General features: G+C 35.7%; 1 protein-coding gene across 5 annotated transcripts in view; it reads right to left on the reverse strand.

The window, feature by feature from the left end:
• PUM2 (pumilio RNA binding family member 2) overlaps nucleotides 1-19,821 on the reverse strand; it is a 102,655-nt gene that overhangs the window by 45,084 nt on the left and 37,750 nt on the right. For all 5 annotated transcript variants that reach the window (XM_028099652.2, XM_028099650.2, XM_028099654.2 and 2 more), the window contains exons 5-10: nucleotides 19,578-19,747; nucleotides 15,968-16,238; nucleotides 15,642-15,735; nucleotides 7,983-8,108; nucleotides 5,124-5,266; nucleotides 3,854-3,983 (exon numbers count right to left, since the gene is read on the reverse strand). In XM_028099652.2, the coding sequence (XP_027955453.1) occupies nucleotides 3,854-3,983; nucleotides 5,124-5,266; nucleotides 7,983-8,108; nucleotides 15,642-15,735; nucleotides 15,968-16,238; nucleotides 19,578-19,747 (934 nt within the window). The remainder of the gene's footprint in view (nucleotides 1-3,853; nucleotides 3,984-5,123; nucleotides 5,267-7,982; nucleotides 8,109-15,641; nucleotides 15,736-15,967; nucleotides 16,239-19,577; nucleotides 19,748-19,821) is intronic.

Consider the following 19,821-nt stretch of genomic DNA (forward strand, 5'->3'; position numbering starts at 1 on the left):
CATCATGGAAAGGATATTAAAGGATGACAAGCAAAGCTAATTACAAAATGTTTATAAAGCTAGTTTAAAAAAAGGAAAATGTTAAACTCTATATATCTCAATTTTGCTTAAAATGTACAAAAAGGTATTCTAAGTGAAAAGTCATCAGCTAGGGCCAGAGGCATAAAAGTACAAGCATTTTTGGGGGTCAGTATATGATCTAATGTGTTAAAGCATAGCACTGTAGAAGGATACTACCAATTAGATAGTTTGGGATTAGATCACTAAAAGTATTAAGAACCAGAACGGTATAAACTAACCTGTATTTTTGAAAGGTAAATGAAAGGAGAATAAAAAGATGAACAGAAAAGACTGAAGGCAGACAGTTAGTGGGAGGGTAAGGAAGAGGCTGAACAAGAACAGCACAGATGAAAAGAAATGAATAGGAGACAGAATGATTAAGAACGGACAAGTTACTGGGTGCCTGGGTGGCTCAGCTGGTTGAACGACTGCCTTTGGCTCAGGTCGTGATCCCGGAATCCTGGGATCAAGTTCCACATCAGGCTCCTGGCTCAGCGGGGAGCCTGCTTCTCCCTCTGACCCTCTCCCCTCTCATGCTGTTCCTCTCTCTCACTAATAAATAAAATCTTAAAAAAAAAAAAACAGAACGGACAAATTACTGAATGTGGAGCACAGAAGAAAATCAAGAGTTGAAGATGATACAGAGGCTGAAACCAAAAGTTTCTAGTTCAAGAGGATAGTGGACAGCCTCGAGGGCGTGGTACCAAGCATCTGCCTTGCTGAGGTGTGCAGATGGGGACGTCCATGGCCCTGGTCCTCTGGCCTGTAGGCCTGAGGTTGCTTGCTGGCTCCTCTTTCCTCCCCTCAGACAGTCCAGACTATTCCTGGGTAAAGGCGGCCAAGCCGAGGCTCCGAGAGCAGTGGTTTGAGCTCCCACTCCAAGTGGTGAATTCATCTTAATAGTTTTGGAAAAAGCCTTCCTTACAGTTTGTACTTCAAGACTAAAGACACTTAAAAGAGGGAAATTGCATAGCTCCCCTATAGCCAGCTGGACAGCGTAATTTTTAGGAGTCAAGAATTCACACTGGGTTGTTTTCTTAAGACTAAAGCTTGAAAGTCCACTTGCATATGGCACAGCCATTTGCACACTTAAGCGTGAAAATGATCTTCCATCAAGGAGACCGCTGTCTTGAATTAATTTAGCATTAGTGGTTTGAAGAAGAGACCCCCATCTGACCAAACTCAGCCAAATTAGATCAGTCTTTTGGAGCAAGGAGTAAAGCTGTACAAAGGTGGCCTGATCACTTTCTGCTTGCACCACCACTGAGCAGCCCTCTCTAGGATGGCCTCCTACATGCAGGCTGTGTCCTATACAAGGGGACCTGGCTGAGATAAGCAATGAGAGCTGAAATCCTATCAGGCTCCACTCACCAAGCTTAGTTTATGGGTATATGGCCGTATCTACTCAGACGATGTGGCTTCTTTCCTAAGTTGTACCAAGGTACCCTGTATGGGCTAGGAGCAGTTCTGACCATCCCAGTACCATATCCCAGTTCTACCCAGGATTATATTCCTTACCTCAGAGGGAATGAAGATTCTCATGAACAGATTAGGTTTATCATAAAAGATGAAATATTTGAACTGAATTGAAATTGTATAGATAAAACATTACTATGGATATGAATTATGTTGGTATGGATATGAATTATGTTGGTATGTATTTATGTGTGTGTATATCTAGTTAAGTGGATACGCATTTTTACGTATCAGAAATTAGCACAACTTAAACTTCGTAAATGTTGAAAATAAAACTATTTTGGTACTGGGAAAAAAAGAGGATAGTGGAATTAATATTAATAGTGAAATAGAGTAAACAGTAAGGTAAGTAAATCTGGGAGAGAGTTCATTTTTTGACACTGTCAGTTTGAGGAGTGGCTGAAACATACACACAGTAATGTCCTATACAAAAGCCGAAATGTGTTCAGTGTTCAGCAAAGAATCCAAGATGTAGATGTAAACTCAATTAGTTTACTGGTATAGGTATGATGGCTGGAAAGCTGAAAGTAGACAGACGTTCCCCCACAAAAAAGTAAAGTATCTATTGTCCCAATACTGGAAGTTAAGTTCAAAGAGGAAAGGAACTTGGCCAAGGTCACATGACTAAGTGCTACAGCAATTAGGCAGACGTGACTCCAAAGCATCTAGTCACTAAGCCAGACTATCTTTCATTTTTAAGGATATACAAAGAGGAAAGGGAGACTGATAAAAAGCATGAGAAAGGAAAGTCAGGAGAATAAAATATTACAGAAGGTAATGTAATGGTAGAGAGCAGTTGTAGAAGAGTTGGACATCATCAATATGATGAAATACAACAAAGAACTGAGAAAAATAAGAATGGAGGAGAGGAGGTCATACTTTGCAATTGTTACTGAGTTAATATTAGGATTACTGCAAAGGAATCATGGAGGCAGGGCTTAAAAGTAAGGGGTAGAAAGAGGAGCCCAGAGTAGTCTTATCAGTGTCTTCCATAAACTCAGCTCAGTTCCCTTTAGCCTTGTTTCCATGTCCCTCCACATCTATAACTTCAGCTTCACTGTACATTTTCAAAGGTCTCTAATCCACAATGGCTCCAGGAAAGCAGCTTCCCCAAAGCAAGTACATGGCTGGGTTAAAAAAAAAAAAAAAAAAAAAAAAAAGAACGAGAACACTTCCATTCTATTATTTGTACTTCAGGGACTGCAGTTTATTAACATCTTCTCTTTATCCAGAGGGCTACATAAGATGATAAAATCAGACCTCAGAATCTCAGAGAAAACAGAATGAATGCAATCGATTGAGAAGTCCTTAAAGTAACATACAGAAGTATTCAGCAGTGTAACACATAAAAGAAACCCTCAACTACACATATTTTCCAGTATATTAAACACATTTCCGAAGTGATATGAATAGAAAATGTAACTACATTACAATTAAATGGAAACTGGAACTCACATTTCATTAATTAGCAATCTATATAACTACTCATATACTAAAAGTGAAAAAGCAGCATATTTAAAAGAATGTGAGGGGGAAAAAAAGAGAATGTGAGTCTTTAGGAGTGGAGAGAATGAAGGAATAGGAAGTGACCTATTACCTACTGATATTCAAATGCAGCTTTAAATTTCACTTTAAAAACATAGCAAGTGCTGCTCTTATTAAGAAAAATACCTTCCTCCTTCCATTATTATTAAAGTAGTAATTTTCTATCTGGTTTCATAAATACCTACTTCACAAAAAAATGTATTTTGTTGGCCCTTTCTGAAAGTTGTAGTGTGGCAATGGGAAGAAATTTTTATAATTTTCTTTGTATTAGGCTTTCAAAGGCATATTTTCAAAGACACTATTCAGGTTATAAGTAACAGTTTAAATACTATAAATGGGCTGAACACAAAGGAACAATGTTCAAATTGGAAAATTTTAGCTGCAAACTTCTGAATATTAACGAAGTGACCTCCTTCTTTGGCAGCAATGGCAAAGAGAAGTTTTACCTTACATGCCAACTCTAACTGATTTTATTTCTTGAAGTACTGCTTCAAGAATTCTGGGCTATGTTAGGATGGGAAAATGCTACAGCTTATGCCATATGCAGAAGAAAAAATGGATGCACTGAGGATTCTAGTACATGTATGCCATTCATGTTAAGTCTCATGAATAGTATTGATTTCAACTATTGGCATCTGAGTTCTAAATAACTTATTGCAAGGTAGGCAAGACTCTAAAGACATTTCTTGATTTTTTTCACTCTTCAATGTGGCTACATTTAACATTTCAAACCTATGCAAATTTCTACAATTAACTAACTATAACTATATACCTGGCATGCCGGTAGCAAGACCCTGACCAAAAGCCAAAGTTGGATTTGCTGCTGCGAGTGATTCTGCCTGCTGCCCTTGTTGGCCCTGATTGGGAGTAAGAGGGCGCTGACCTGCTCCAGCTCGAAGAACCTACAAAGGACAAATGATTTCCTTAAAAATGAAATTATAAAGTAACAGATAAATAAATTTATCCTGGGCAACTCTCTATGTATGACACATGGTCTCTGGATATTCTTTGAACATATTTATGTGCAATGAAATGTTGATTTGGCATGAAAAAATATAAAATACTTAAAATCAAAAACACAATCACTGGCTCTTCACAACTAGAACAATTTATTAAGTAACATGGAAATTTTAGAAGGCCTTTGGGGGAAATTATTTCTAGTATTTGTGTTAACTTACCAATGTAGTACTAAAAATAAGAGAAATTTATCTGGAGAGGGAAATTCAGGACAAGGGGGATTTACTGTTAACACCACCTGTGTAAGTAAGCCTCACATGTAGGTGTGTATATTGTTCAGGTAGTATGGTATTTTCATGTTTGCCCAAAGAAGATATAGGTTAAGAAAGAATTTATTAAATCATGCTGTGGTATAATCTACAAGGACTGAGCCAAAGAACAGCTTCAACAGAACATCAATATAGTATTCAAGTATATAAAGGAAATTTAGAACAAAATTTAGTTGTCAAGTAACACTATTCTTGGAATTAAGTTGCTTCTTTGGTATTAATATGAAGAAATTGACAACCAGAATTCTGAAATCATCAATAGTGTTTCTACATTATTAAAATAGTTCCAGGAAAGGGGGGGGGGGGCGCGGCAGCAACTTTGTAGTAAAGATTTTCTATTTTAAGAAGTTAAATCTAATGTTTAGTGAATATATTTTCATCTTGCTTAAAAATATAAAGTACCCAGTAATTAATCTTTTTCTGCTCAGATATATACTAATATTTAAAATAGTAATTTAAATACTCAGAAGAAAATGAAGTGTTAATTAGGAAAATTAGCACACTTGAAGAGGTGATGAAAAGAAAATTAAAAATTCCTAGAGATTTCAAGAGTTTCAATAACAGAAACATAGAAATGGAGTACATCCAAATCCTTAAATTCTTATAATTAGAAAAAAATGTAATCAATACTTTATCAATTATATACTAGGTACTGTACTACATATTGAAGAAGATGAAAAGACACAGATCTTGACACGGAACTCATGCAATTTCAGAGACTCTTCAGGTATTAATTTAATGAAGGCAGGCCTATACCTGTTGCTGTCCAGGCTGAGCTTGTGATGCTGCTTGCTGATTTGCTGTGTTGTTTGCCGCAGCTGCAGCTTGCTGCTGAAATAAATTGGCTGGATACACCCCCCACGGAACACCATAATACTGAGGTGGAACCACTGCTGGACCTAAACCCCACACCCCACCCCACCCCCCCAAAAAAAAAGTTACTTACATTTTATAGATAAATGAGGTCAGTTACCATTAGATCATAAAAAGAACAGTGTATAAGACTTAGAGCAAATGTCCTTATAATCTGCTTTTTACTTTAGTTGTAAAGTAAAAACTTAACATCTGCTACATACTTTCTATTTTTTTCTGATTCTATTAGGGGGACAGTCTCATTCAGGCATGTTTATTAAAAGAGAAAGTATTCAGGAGTGACAGCAGCGGCCTTAGTGGAGATGGTAAAGCTAATGTCAAGAGGACCAATGAATTGACAGGATACTTAGCAATGTATCCAACATTTACTGAATGCCAGTTTATGGGTTTGATACCGGCAAACACATAATATTTTCAGGGAACATTAGACATCATAAAATTTTAAGATTTACTATGTTCAATTCAAATTCTCTTAAGAAAGATCATTTTCTGACTATTGAAAAGAATTACAACAATAAAAACACTTTTATCTTTTTCTTTGCAATCTATAACATAAAACTAGGGAACATTCTGGTACCAAGCTTGCCACAACTGTTACCTGAATTGTAAATCTTGAATTTAAAAATATTTTTAAGTTTTTATTAAACACATTCTTCACATTTGAAACAGAATTAGTCACAATTTTCCCAAAACAACTGAAAATCACATGAAAACAAATAAACTTCAGTGTTTATATGGTTAGGAAAATGGGACTAGCGAGTCAAGACAAGAAAGAACTAGGTAATATAAAGCACAGACAGACAAAGACATGTGAAAGCAAAGTAGGAAAAACAGAATGAATTGTTATTGCTCTATTCTATTTATTTAAGATAAATTTGCTTCCAGGAGAGGAAATAGCATGCACATATAGCCCCATCATTAAGCTGATGAATAAGATGTCATGATTACGGATTGATATAATAAAGATGGTCTAAAATTCCACTGGTATGATTTTAGTATAGCTATTTAACATTTTATAAAGTTAAGCTCTTGGTTTTACTTTGTTTTGGAGAAAAATAGAGCCCAGTACACAACTGTACTGAATCAACTAAAGTAAAAAGCATTTAAAAATTTAAAGATAAAATGTATTTCTACAATGAGAACTATTAACAGGATTTATGAAGGAAGAATACATTATCAAAACAAGAGTCAGACATCTACCTAAAACCTGTCTGCCCAAAACAGTAGCCAGAAGCCACTTGTGGATAACCCAACTGAGATGTGCTATAAGTATGATATACACAAGATTTTGAAGACTTTGCACGTGTGTGTGTGTGTGTAAAACATTTTTAGTAACTTAAAATTGTATTAAAATGATATTTTAGGTATTTTGGCTAAATCAAACACTGAAATTAATTTCATGTTTTTTACTTATTTTATAATGTAGCTACTAGAAAAATTTAAATTACATTATCTGGCTCACATTGTATTTTACTAGGTAGCACTGGTCTCATAAAGCCTCAGTCCAGAATGCCTACTTACTCTCAAAACTAACAATTTCTTAAAGGGGCTTCTTTTGATTCCACAGACCGTATGATACACCAGAACTTTACATACTAACATCCAGTTAAATGGCACCAAGACAGTTCATCCCTTCTTTATGGAATCACATGCAGATCTACACCAAACACTACTGAATATGACAGGTTAGTTTCAGTCTAAGCAAGCTATCAAACAAGAATTTGACACTAACATTTATTTTTTTACTTCTTAAAACAAAGTCTTGAGTATAAAAAAAAGTCCCAAACTCTTAGGAAAAGTAACTGTTCTATGGTCATGATAACAACTCGCAGTAAGTGGCACTTACTGACAATTCACATCAGTGAACAAAGTAAAAAAAATCATGGTAGTCTTAGAGTTAATGAAATTCAACTGGCAGGCTCACTCCAGTGAACATGCATCTGTGGCTGATACTACCCTGTTTCTGCCTCTGTGACCAACATAATAACCCATACCTAAGACTCATTCATTTGTCTCTATACCCAACTCAGCCTAAAATAACCTCCTCATAACCCTACAGAAGATCAACAAATTGCTTTGCTTAACAGGATAGCACCTGACCAGCACACAACTCTCCCTACTTAAATAAGCAATATAGTTTTGGGTTTAAAAACATTTTTTTCCCAGCTTTACTGCAATACCACTAACATGTAACATTGTATAGTTTTGGCTTTCATTTCAGATTTTGAGTGGTCGCTTCAGGTTTTTGACAGTTAAGTTCTTTCCAACTCCATCCCTCCATTTTGCCCCTCAGTTGGCTTGCACATTTTAATACTGCTAAATAAACTACTTTCTAGATATTCATTCTCTCAAGATTGCTGAAGCTCCTTACCTCATACTCTCCCTGACATGGGTATTTATAGCACCTACCCCCAGTTTATTTTATGAGAAGTGACTTGACTTTGCACTGTCTCTGTGGGCAATAGAAACAGTCACAAAAAGGAAGATTTATGATTGATATAAGATTTCTGAAACTACAAAACTGAAATATAAATCAACTATGTACATGAGGAAAAGAGTTACCAGGCTTAGGCTTTTTCCTAGCATTACAATAGGAAAAGTAGTAAACTAACTCTCTGGAAACTTCAGTTCATTTTAGATAAATGTTTCATTTTCCTAGGAACTTCAAATTGACAAAAATAAAGCTTATACCAGAATTAAAACTAAATCCATAGTAAGCAACAAGGATGAAGAGTAAGTTACCTGCTAATGTTGCTGCTGCAGCCAATCCTGCTGCAGTGTATGGATCAGTCCCTGGAGGAGCAGCACTAATAATATATGGATTTGGCACAAATGCAGCTGGAGCAAGGCCTGCTGAGAATACACCAGCTGTATTTAAAAAGGGAGGAAATAATGAGTGAAAATGTAAAGTATGAGTTTCTTCATTAGGTAAAATCATTTCTACACTAAATTTGGAGTGAGGGAAGAGACTGTATAATGGTTCAACTTCTGATTAAATGAGTGACCTTGGGCATGTAACACAACCTGACTCTAAGATTCTTCGTTTTTTAAGCAGGCGTATCACCACGTCTTAAGAGGATTTTTGTGAGAATTAAATGGTCCTGAATATGAAATGACTATATAGAACTAGCACAACAGGCACATGATAAATGTTGAGAGCTAGAACTACTATTGTTCAACAGTAGTTTTTCATTCAATTTTTATTAAGCTATACTATGAGCTAGGGATTCCAGTGAGGAAGACAGATAACCTCTGTCCTCACAAATCAATCCATCTAATGAGAAAAACAAATAAGCAAATTGGCAATTAGAATATAGCCATAGTAAGCGCTATGGGCATAGAGAGAAGGGGTACTTAAGCTTCAGAAGGAGTGGGTAGGATGAAGCGGGACTAAAGGGCAAGACAAGACAAAACTAGTTATAAACAGAAGGAAGACCCATAAACATCTTCCTGGGTTATGTTAAGTAGTTTGGACTTTACCCCCAAAAGCAACAGAAGAAAAATGAAGGGCTTTAAGTAGTATGGTGATTTTAAGGCCACTTCCGAATCTAATGTATGCCAATGTGAACTTAGCAAAGGCTACGAAAGATTTTAAAATATTCATTTGCAGTACTTAGAGACAAGACGACTGCTGGTTTCGAGGAATCACTGTGTATACCATTTACCATAAAGTACTAACTGCCAGAGCCGTCTCTTCTGGAAAATAATGGAGACAAGGTGAGGGTGAGGAAATAACAAAAGGGGTGTGTTTAAAGTTAAAAGAGCTCAAAAAGGTTCAGTTTAAAAGATAATTAATGGGGTGCCTAGCAGACTCAGGTGGTAGAACATATGACTCCTGATACTAGGGTTGTGAGTTTGAACCCCATGTTGGGTGTAGAGATTACTTAAAAATAAAATCTTAAAAAAAAAAAGATGATTAAGAAGGGGGACTAGGAGTATAAAAGCAAGTGGATATAACTAACTTTTTAAAAAGTATCCAAAAGGAGCACTTATCTTAAAAATTGAGATTCAGAAACCTCATTCTGTATTATAGCAGTTTTTAAATGTTTTGACTGACCCATAATATGAAATGTATTTCACATTGACCTAGTGTCCATATATATATATATATATATATATATACACGCCACAAATATCTCAAAAAAAAATTATCCTTATAAAGTTCCAACATAACCTATTTTTTACTTAATTTTTCTTTTTATTAATGTCTATAAATCTATTTAATTTCTAAATATAGTGGCCATAACCCGTAACACTGAGTTCATGCAAAGGCACAAAAAAGCCATTTGAAAAATCTGCTTTTAATAGAGGAAGAATTAGAGGGTTCAATAAAATCCCCGCACTATTTAAAAAATCATTTGCTCAGAGTTGCATCTTTAACTATACCTGAGGGCAAAGGTTTCAAGATTTCTTTCTGGTTCCTCTACCATAAATTATCTTTATCACAGTAGAAAACAAAGGATGCAGTGGTATTCATAACCACTCATACCACCACAAAATCTCAAAGCCAAGATGTAATTTTTTTTATATTCCATATATGATTTAAAAAGACTGCTTTTAAAATCTCAAATACTATTAGAGCATGTAAAATGTAAAGCCAAAGTCCTCATGTACTCTTTACTGACCACTGTTTTATCTCCTCCTAAATTTTTCAATTTTAGAAATAATTTTAACACAGCTTTCTCCAACTTTGTTATAAAGCAGATAGGAAGTTTCAGATATTTGAAAAATAAGGAATTAGTTTGACCTAATGGATACATATTAAACCTTCTGTTGAAAAAAACACTTCTTGCATGTTTTTAAAAGCTCACGAGTCATTGAAGAAATATTTACAACATACTAGACATCAAACAATATGCTTGTGTATTTACATATATACCTATTTATGTTTGCACATATATATACATCCAAATATGTGTTTGTATCTGTTTATACATGCACATAAGTATAAAAATACATCCTTTCACATTTTTAAATGAACACACACACATTTTATACTGTAGGCTATGATGATACTTTATTTTTTTAAGATTTTATTCATTCATTTGACAGAGAGAGAGAGAGAGATCACAAGTAGGCAGACAGGCAGGCAGGCAGAGGGAGAGGGAGAAAGAAGCAGGCTCCCCGCTGAGCAGGGAGCCCAATGCAGGGCTCGATCCCAGGACCCCGGGATCATGACCTGAGCCAAAGGCAGAAGCTTAACCGACTGACCCAACCAGGCGCCCCTATGATGATACTTTAAAATATGTTTTTCACTTGCCAATTAACCATAGATGCCTTTCTATGTCAAAAGATAATCTAGGGCGCCTGGGTGGCTCAGATGGCTAAGTGTCTGCCCTCGGCTCAGGTCATGATCCCGGGGTCCTGGGATTGAGTCCCACATCTGGCTCCCGAGCCTGCTTCTCCCTCTGCCTCTCTCTGTGTCTCTCATGAAAAAATAAAATCTTAAAAAACAAACAAACAACAAAACAATCAAGTCATTCTTTCTAACGTATAGAAGGAATGTGATTTAATCAGTCTACTACTGCTATATATTCAGATGGCTCACTATCTTTTGTTATAACAGTGCTCCTATTATTCTTTAAGTACAAAGGGGTTCTGCGTTATCATTGTACCTTTATAAACATTCACATAAATGGAAAATATATATCAATTCTTGTTCAGCATTTCCATATTGTTCTCCAGGAAAGTTGTACCAATTTATATTCTCATCAGGAATGTATTAGAATGTCACCCAGACTCCTGCCAAATTGGACATTACCAAACTTTTTGAACAGTTGTCAATCTGAGAAGTAAAATAAAGCATCAAGAAATTTTTCTTGTTTGGGGCGCCTGGGTGGCTCAGCCAGTTAAGTGTCTGCCTTCGGCTCAGGTCATGATCTCGGGGTCCTGGGATCGAGCCCCGCATCGGACTCTCTGCTCAAAGGCAAGTTTGCTTCTCCCTCTCCCTCTGTGATCTCTCTGGCTCTCACTCTCAAATAAATAAATAAAATGTTTAAAAAACTTTAACAGTTATGTCTCTTTGATAGACAAAGAACCAGAGATTAAAACAAAATTTTTTTCATAAAGATTTTATTTAGGGGTGCCTGGGTAGCTCGGTCGTTAAGCGTCTGCCTTTGGCGCAGGTGGTCCTGGGATCGAGCCCCGCATTAGGCTCCCTGCTGGGCGGGAGGCCTGCTTCTCCCTCTCCCACTCCCCCTGCTTGTGTTCCCTCTCTCGCTGTGTCTGTCTCTCTCTCAAATATTTATTTGAGAGAGAGAAAGCGCACGAGTGGGGTGGGGAGGGGCAGAGGGAGACGGACAAGCAGACTCCCCACTGAGCAGCACCCCGAGATCATGACCTAAACTGAAGGCAGACGCTTAACCTGCTGAGCCATCCCAGCCTCCCCTCTCATTTAAATTTTTAATCTGTCAGGAAGAGGACCCAATTATCTTCAAGCTATTTTCCACATACACTCTTCTATCGTTTGAGATGTCAATTAAAATTAAAATCTCTTCCCACCACTGCATACTAAACAGACACATGTGCACATGTCTATTGCAAAGCGTTCTTGTCTACTATCTACTTGTATATGCCAAAGCCAGTACAACAGTTTTAATCACTGAAAATAGTGACTTTTGAAATATGGTTGAGTAGGTCTCCCTCTTTCCACTTTAGTTTTCCATTAATTTTCTCGTTTTACTTTTCTAAGACAAACATCAAAAACTTTCAAGTTCTAAAAAAAAAATCCTACTGGGATTCCAACCAAGAATACATTAAAACCACAAATTAACTTAGGTGAAGTGACATCTTTATAATGTTGAGTTTTCTCCAAAATGTATGTGGTCCACATTTATCTGAGACGTGAGGAAAAGTTAGTCTTCTATGCCTTGCATATCTTTAGTTACTACCAACTCCACTCCTTAGCTTCTCATTTCTCTCGTCTCTGCCAAGTACTGATTACTATGGGTTTTAAGTGTTCTTGGAGATCTCTTAAGTTTTCTTCTCCAGTTCATTTCATCCTAGGTGACAACTACTCAATAATGAAGCCCACCTAGGTCTTTTTACTTACAAGATTCTGAAGTGGTCGATTTTCACATCATTTTGTTTTAAGACTGCTGATCTTTGATGGCTTAAGTCCTTTATCTCCTAAGACTGTGAATCAACTTTTTACAAGTTCTTTCTGAAACTTTAAGGTTCTCTTATTTCTACATCTTGGGTGTAAATTCCACTGTTTGTTATATGCCTGCCTGCTTTCTGGCTGATCTTTCTTGTTTACACTGTGAATATTGTTTGCGATACTATCTGTGAGATTCTCTTACACTCACCTGTCCATCACGTGGTATCAAGACTGCCAACTACACATCATAAAGTTAAGTCTCCAAACCAAGTCTTATTTCTATTTGCAACCTGGGTGCTCTTACCACACATGGTTAGCATGACTCAAACTCCACTCCTGGTAACGTGTAGGCCCTCTATTGGTTTGCCCCTCTTACAGCCCTCTGCAGACTATACTATAGGTTTATTTCTAATTTACTCCTATGGCTTATCTCTCAATTTCCTAAACTACAAAAATTTCCCAACCATCTAAACAATCCTTTTTCTTTCCTCTTTCTCTCCCTTTCCAGTGTAGAGGTCTATTTTTAAAAAATAAAAATATACTGTATCTATTATCTCTTTCTGGCCCTGTCCATGAGCCAAGTCCAGGTTGCTACCTATTTTTACATAAATTAAGAACAATTTTAACATTTTTAACAGTTGAAAATAATAATTTGCAACACATAAAAATTATGATGATATTCAAATTACAGTATCCATGGTAAAATTTTATAGGAATACGGCCATACTCATTCATATGTCACTTAAGGTTCTTCTGTGCTGTAACAGCAGATTTGACTAGTTGTGGCTGAAATCATACGGCTTACAAAAATTACAATATTTACTATCTGGGCCTTTATTAAAAAGTTTGTCAATCCCCATTCTAGAAGAATCTTCTAGAGCCACACTATTACAATAGTTACAACCACATACAGCTACTGAGCATCTGCTCAAAGTGGAAAAATGCATACCTGATTTGAAAAGCTTCATATGAAGAAAAGAATTTAAATTTCTCATTAGTAAGTTTTATATCGGTCACATTTAAAATGACATTTTTGGATATAATGGGTTAAATAATATATTCAAATTAATTTCACCTATTTCTTTTAACTTTTCAAAAATGTGGCTACCAAAGAATTTAAAATTCCATGTGGCACATATTATATTTCTATTGTACAATGCTGTTCTAAAATGGGCTTTCAGCCAGCCAAGAGATGACTAGGCAAACTTGGATAGTAAGACTAATGGTCAACAATGAATATATTTAACTACAGAACAAAGATTAAAAGGTGGAGTCAATTTTGGTAAATTATGCTTAGGAATATTTCCATTTTTATTCAGGTTTTCAAATTTATATGCATGGTTTCCTAGATGGCTTCACAAAGAAGTTCTGCCAAGTTTTAAAAGACAACTTAAGTCCAATGTTACTTGAAATACTCTTTTAAGGTATTAAAAGGGGGGATAGTTCTAAATTATTTTTATGAAGTGATCATATTCCAAAATCTGACAAAAATGCAAGGAAACACAAACTTAAGGACGAATTTCATGTACACATTATTGACGCAGACTTCCTAAGTAAAACATTAGCAAATTGAAAGAGCTCGTTAAGAGATTATACGCACTTTTTTTATTCCGTGAACATAAGAATGATTCAATTAGAACATATACTCAGAAATTTTAGTATTTGCTGATCAAGAGCTTTCATAGATATCTAAAGATTTAATAAAAGATAGGAGGCCATTTACATTGATAGCAGAAGATAAAATACCTAAGAACTTACCAAGAAATATGCAAACTTACATGAGAAAAACTTTAAAGCACTGATAAACAATACAAAAGCAAACTTGAACAAATATAAAGATACACAATGTCCTGGTTAGAATACTTAAGGTCATAAAGATGTAGATTTTCCCAAAGTTAATTTAAAATTTAAACCCAATCTTCTGGAAGTAAATAAATAAGCAAATTCTAAAGTTCATATTAAAAAAGCAAGTAAGAGGAGAAAATTTTAAACTTTAAAATGGAAGAGCAATGGGTATACTAGCCTGTCACATACTAAAACATACCTTAGAGCCTTCAAGAAATACAAAAGGGTTATACCAGTCTGTGAGTAGACAGGAATCGCTACATTTCTTTTCTTTTTTAAAATTTTATTTATTCATTTGAAAGAGAGTGTGCGCATGCGCATACATGTGCACACAAGCAGGGAGCGAGAGAACCCTAAACTGACTCATCGCTCAGCGCTGAGTGTGGAGCCATACAAGGGGCTCAATCTCATGACCCTGAGATCATGACCTGAGCCGAAATCAAGAGTCAGATGCTTAACCGACTGAACCACCCAGGTACCCCAGGAATCACTACATTTCTAGTAAGAATGACTAAATATAAGGATAAAGGAAGCTGGTGGCAAAGAATGCATGCTGCTATTAGAAGCCATCTAGAAATGCATGGTCACCTTTGATTAAAACCAAAAATAAAATCTGGGATGTAGGAGACCTTTATGGATTGACACAGAACAATACTAAGGTAAGGGAAGAGAATCAACTTAGTATATCACTCCCTCCCAAGCCTGCTTCCATAGATTATGATGTGGGGAATAGTCACACCTTTTCCAACTAGTTAATAAATTAAGGTCAGCTAAAATCAGGGATAAAAATGGTTACATCATGATGTAACACATACATATACATTTACCAATTTCATATTCCTGATTTTGGTACTGTACTGTAATTATGTAAGATGTAGTTATATAGGGAAAGTTGGATGGGGAACCTCTCTGTACTCTCCTTGCAACTCCATGTGACTCTATAATTATTTCAAATTAAAAAGTTAAAAAGCAAACATAAAACCCCAACATGGATAACACGTACCAATGCGTTAGCAGTAACAAATGTGTAATTATAATAATTCACATTAAAGGCTAAAAGTCAAGGACCAAATAATGAAGTAAAGAAGAAAATATTTTAAGGAATTTTCTTGGAAATCTGATTTATTTAAATAAACATTGTGATTGCTAACAGATATAACATACATTTGAATTTCCAAATTTCCAAGTGTTTGACTCTCAATTTTGACACTGAAAAACTTATGTACCTCCAGCTTTCATCAAGTTAGATTTTTATTTAATCAAGGATACAATAATCAGAAACAGTTCTTCCCTAGTTAAATCTTTACTCTTGCCATGTAATTACTCTTTGATCTCAATGAGATGTTTTAAAACATAACGAAATAACACCATTCAGTAAAAGAAAAATGAAGCGTTCTAATAAACACTAACACAAGATTTTCTAAGTCTCATCAAAATGATAACTTACAAAGACTCACCTATATGTGGCTGCTGGGCTGCAGCTAATGCATATTGCTGCTGTTGAGCTGCAGTTAACTGCTGAACTGTTAGTGCATTAGTCCTCTGAAAGAGCTATTAGAGAAAACATTTAATACAAAGATTAGTCTCAAAGCATTTCATTTCTATTTAAAAAGCTGTGAACAGTGTATTTAAACAATCACTTTCTCAACTATAAAAACATTTTATTTATAAAACATTAAGTATTTAACAACACTCCTGTTATTCACGTCAATGTCTCATAGTACTTCAGGCTACACCAGTACATAGTTAAGAGGAGCTTCATTAAAGGAGCTTCATGCTTTACCTGCTGCTGGGAATTGTAGTCAAAAAGGCCTACAGTAGCTCCTGAAGAGTCCATGGGTACCTGATTACCAGGATAGTCAAACTGTAAGGAATCCAGACCAACTTGTTCCATGGCATCCAGATTCTGAGTTTCAGGATTTGAAAATTCTTCAACAAGTGGTTTATTAGCTGTAGGATTAGGAAGAGGCCCCAATCCTTCTGGGGGATTAGTATTGGGGCCCAGGCGCTCAACTACTTCAGTTGGAGAGGCTTGACGACTTCCAGGAGTACGACTATATAAAGAAAACAAAGACTTTATGAGTAAAAGTAGTAAGTCAGTCACAGTTGGAATGGGAAAGTAGGAAAATCATGAAAAACAAAGGTTGTAAAATACAGAGGGCAAATCAGGCACCCCAGGTCCCTAACCACTCCACTGCATCATTTTTTTTTCTGTCTAATCTAACTTCTTAAGAACTGACATGGTTTTGTTTTTTTTCATATTACTAATGATCATTCTAATTTGAATAGCATCAAGATTTAACTCAATTTTACAGATAAGAAAACTAGCCAATATCACAATTTCGGGCTTAAACTACCTGAAATTTTTCTCAAATCACAGACAAAATGAATGGTGTGTGAATAGCAGACTATCAAGCGACAAACATGGGAAGACTCAAAACCAAAACCCACCTACCATACTCCTGTCTTGTCCACCAGCACAGAATTTTGCCATATCTTGCTTAATAATGGTTCGGGGGGGAGGGGAACCAACAAAAAACACACTGGCCATAAAGGATGGCCTTCATGACTTCAGAGTGTAAAATGTGGGATACAATGGAAAACAACATGAACTAAGATGAAGGTTGACTCCGGACTGTCTTTAAATACGATTTTGAGCAAATCATTTCATCTTCCAGGCCTCAGTTTAAGTGAGACTGAAGGCATAACCTTCTTGTGCTTATTGTTTCAAGTAAGGACAAAAAACGAAGTGTGAAAAGCCTTTATGACAGCTCTCCAAAAACCATCTTTATCACACAAAATTGTTTCAGTTAAAATCATCAAAAAGAAATGGAAATTTGTAACATATTTACCAAGAATTAAGTATGCCCATCAATAAGAAGTATATTTCATACAAAACATCAACTTCCTCTACTAACAAGACTCTTTAATTTTTTCAAAAATTTACTGGGCATCAACTCTTTTTATCAACATCCTTCATGGTCTAAACCTTATTTTTACTTTATTTCTAGACATAATTTATCCTCATTTACAGTGTCTTTTCTTCTACAAAAATATTTTATGCAAGATCTTTTCCCTCACAAGAAACAAGTTTGTTCTGAGGAACGTGAGTTCACAGTATATGCAAACGTAAGTACATTAAGTAAATGACAATAACTATTTTACCTGGCTTTCAGTGCCAGTTGTTAACACCTATGTAACTCTGCCCCAAAGTTCAGGAGCTTCACATCAAGATAAATTTGCAAACATGTGCAGAGCATTTTACAAAGTAATTACTTAATAAAATTACTTAATTGTAAGAATCGGTTTCCAGATATTTAGGTGAACTTAAATTTTATTTAAAAATCAACCACTATCCTTGCAATATTTAGAAGAAATTTCTACTTCCTTTCCCCTTTAACCATACCTAATTTTTCATGTGAATATTCAAAGGTTTTTCATTCAGAATATATATGAAAAGAAAAAAAAACCTGGAAGGATCTTCTTTAAAATTAGCCTTTTAGGGGTGCCTGGGTGACTTCAGCTCAGGTCATGATCCCAGGGTCCTGGGATCGAGCCCCGCATCGGGCTCCCTGCTCAGCGGGAGACCTGCTTCTCCCTCTCCCACTCCCCCTGCTTGTGTTCCCTCTCTCACTGTGTCTCTGTCAAATAAATAAATAAAATCTTTAAAAAAATAAAATTAGCCTTTTAAAATAAAGCCTGCTATAGTTCTTCCCTTCCTTTCAGTTCTACACTCCAGTGATTATATACTGATGCTGCTATCAATTAATGTACATATTAGTGATATGTTAGCAATAGTGACCATATGGCCACAGCTATTAGTCTGAAACATTTTTACACTAAGTATAATACTGTATGTAAAATATTTCATAAACAATTTAAAACGCATACCCCAAACTTAATGGAATAAAATTAGAATGCTAATAAATGTAAAAGCTCATAATATGGAGAAGCATAGCCTTTCATACAAACAACTCTAATATACCAATAAGTAGAGAATATAATAGAAAAAAGGCATTGCGCTATTAAGTGGTGCTATTTTCTTGCTATAGTTAATGGTGTATTAACACTTCAATTATAAATGCATACTCTGAAGGGCTCATAATCAACTCAGTTTAAATACAGGCCCTTGACTAAAACTCAGATTAGGCAACTGCAGAAAAGTAAAATCAGGATAAGGTTCTAAAACAAACTAAAAAGCATTAAATTTATTTCTTATCAAAGAGGTTTACTGGTGGGCACCTGGGTGGCTCAGTTGGTTAAGCGACTGCCTTCGGCTCAGGTCATGATCCTCAAGTCCCGGGATCGAGTCCCACATCGGGCTCCCTGCTCAGCAGGGAGTCTGCTTCTCCCTCTGACCCTCTTCCCTCTCGTGCTATCTCTCATTCTCTCTCTCTCAAATAAATAAATAAAATCTTTAAAAAAAAAAAAAGAGGTTTACTGGTTTCGGATGCTTTTTTGCACTTAGAACAGATACAAATGGCACTGTTTTAAGAAGCATTTTACTCTGCTTTTGATAATTAAAGGCAATAAATGTAAAAGCATACCACCCACATATATGGTTATACTCAAGTTAACTGAGATTTCATGGTTCACAAGATCTCAAAGAAACAGCTCATTTTCAGGTATAAGCCCCAAAATATCCGACTAATGAAGTATAAAGTAAAGGAATTCAGGATGAAGAAACAAATCCCTAATATCTAGGTAAATGTACACTGTCTGATCTGAGATCAAAGCTAGAAGAAAATACTTAATTACCATAAAGAGACAACTAAAAAGTTACAACTTAAAGAATTCTAAGCTTAAAGCTAACTTTCTGAAGTCTCTAATATGTTCCCTACTTCCTAATTTCAGGAATATTAAGTATTACCATAAATTCATATATACTAAGAAGAAAGGTCACAGGTCCTAAGCTAATTATGTTTCCTCATTTCCAAGATTAAGAGTTAGATGGGGGTGCGGGGGGGAGGATACAATACAGGGGTAGAAGGAAGAGGAAACTCCACAGAAAGGTGCTCAAGAGCAACCCCGAAAGGAGTTTGCCAAGAAAAACCAGATTAAACCTAAAATTCACTAAATTTTAGCAGGGAGGAAAAAGTTAAAATTTAGACTACCATATTAGCAGAAAGGTTAACACCATTTCTAACATTACTCCTTTAATGGAATGCACTGTTTTAGAGACTATTTTGAAGAATTATTAAAAAAAAAAAAAAAAGGTTCACAATCAACTAATACTCCTTAGGAAAAAAATTAAATCTTCTTCTGGATTGACACAAGGTACAAAGGGAAATAAAATAAACCAAAATTGGAAAATGTCTAAATCAATCACATTAACTAGTAGTAATCATCCCTAAAGAGATATGCTTTTCTTCTTGAGAAAGTTAAAGTCTTACTTAAAATCTTTGCAATCGGCATCCATTCCATTTGGCAAACCTCTGCCATTTATTTTAGAATCATCATCATCTCCTTGTTTAAGATCTCTGTTTTGGTCCTCCTCAAATGGAGAAGCCTTGCCTTTTTGATCTCCTTTCTCAGGTCCATCTGTTTCAGCATCTCTAGTGCCCTGAGGAAAAAGAATCTGTTTGATTCTGAATATTTAATAGAACACAAAAAAAAGCACCATAAGGTGACCTAAAA

This window comes from Eumetopias jubatus, unplaced genomic scaffold, assembly GCF_037043125.1.
Source record: "Eumetopias jubatus isolate StellerSeaLion01/CBP00866 unplaced genomic scaffold, mEumJub1_p1.0 scaffold_9, whole genome shotgun sequence".
Classification (NCBI taxonomy): domain Eukaryota; kingdom Metazoa; phylum Chordata; class Mammalia; order Carnivora; family Otariidae; genus Eumetopias; species Eumetopias jubatus.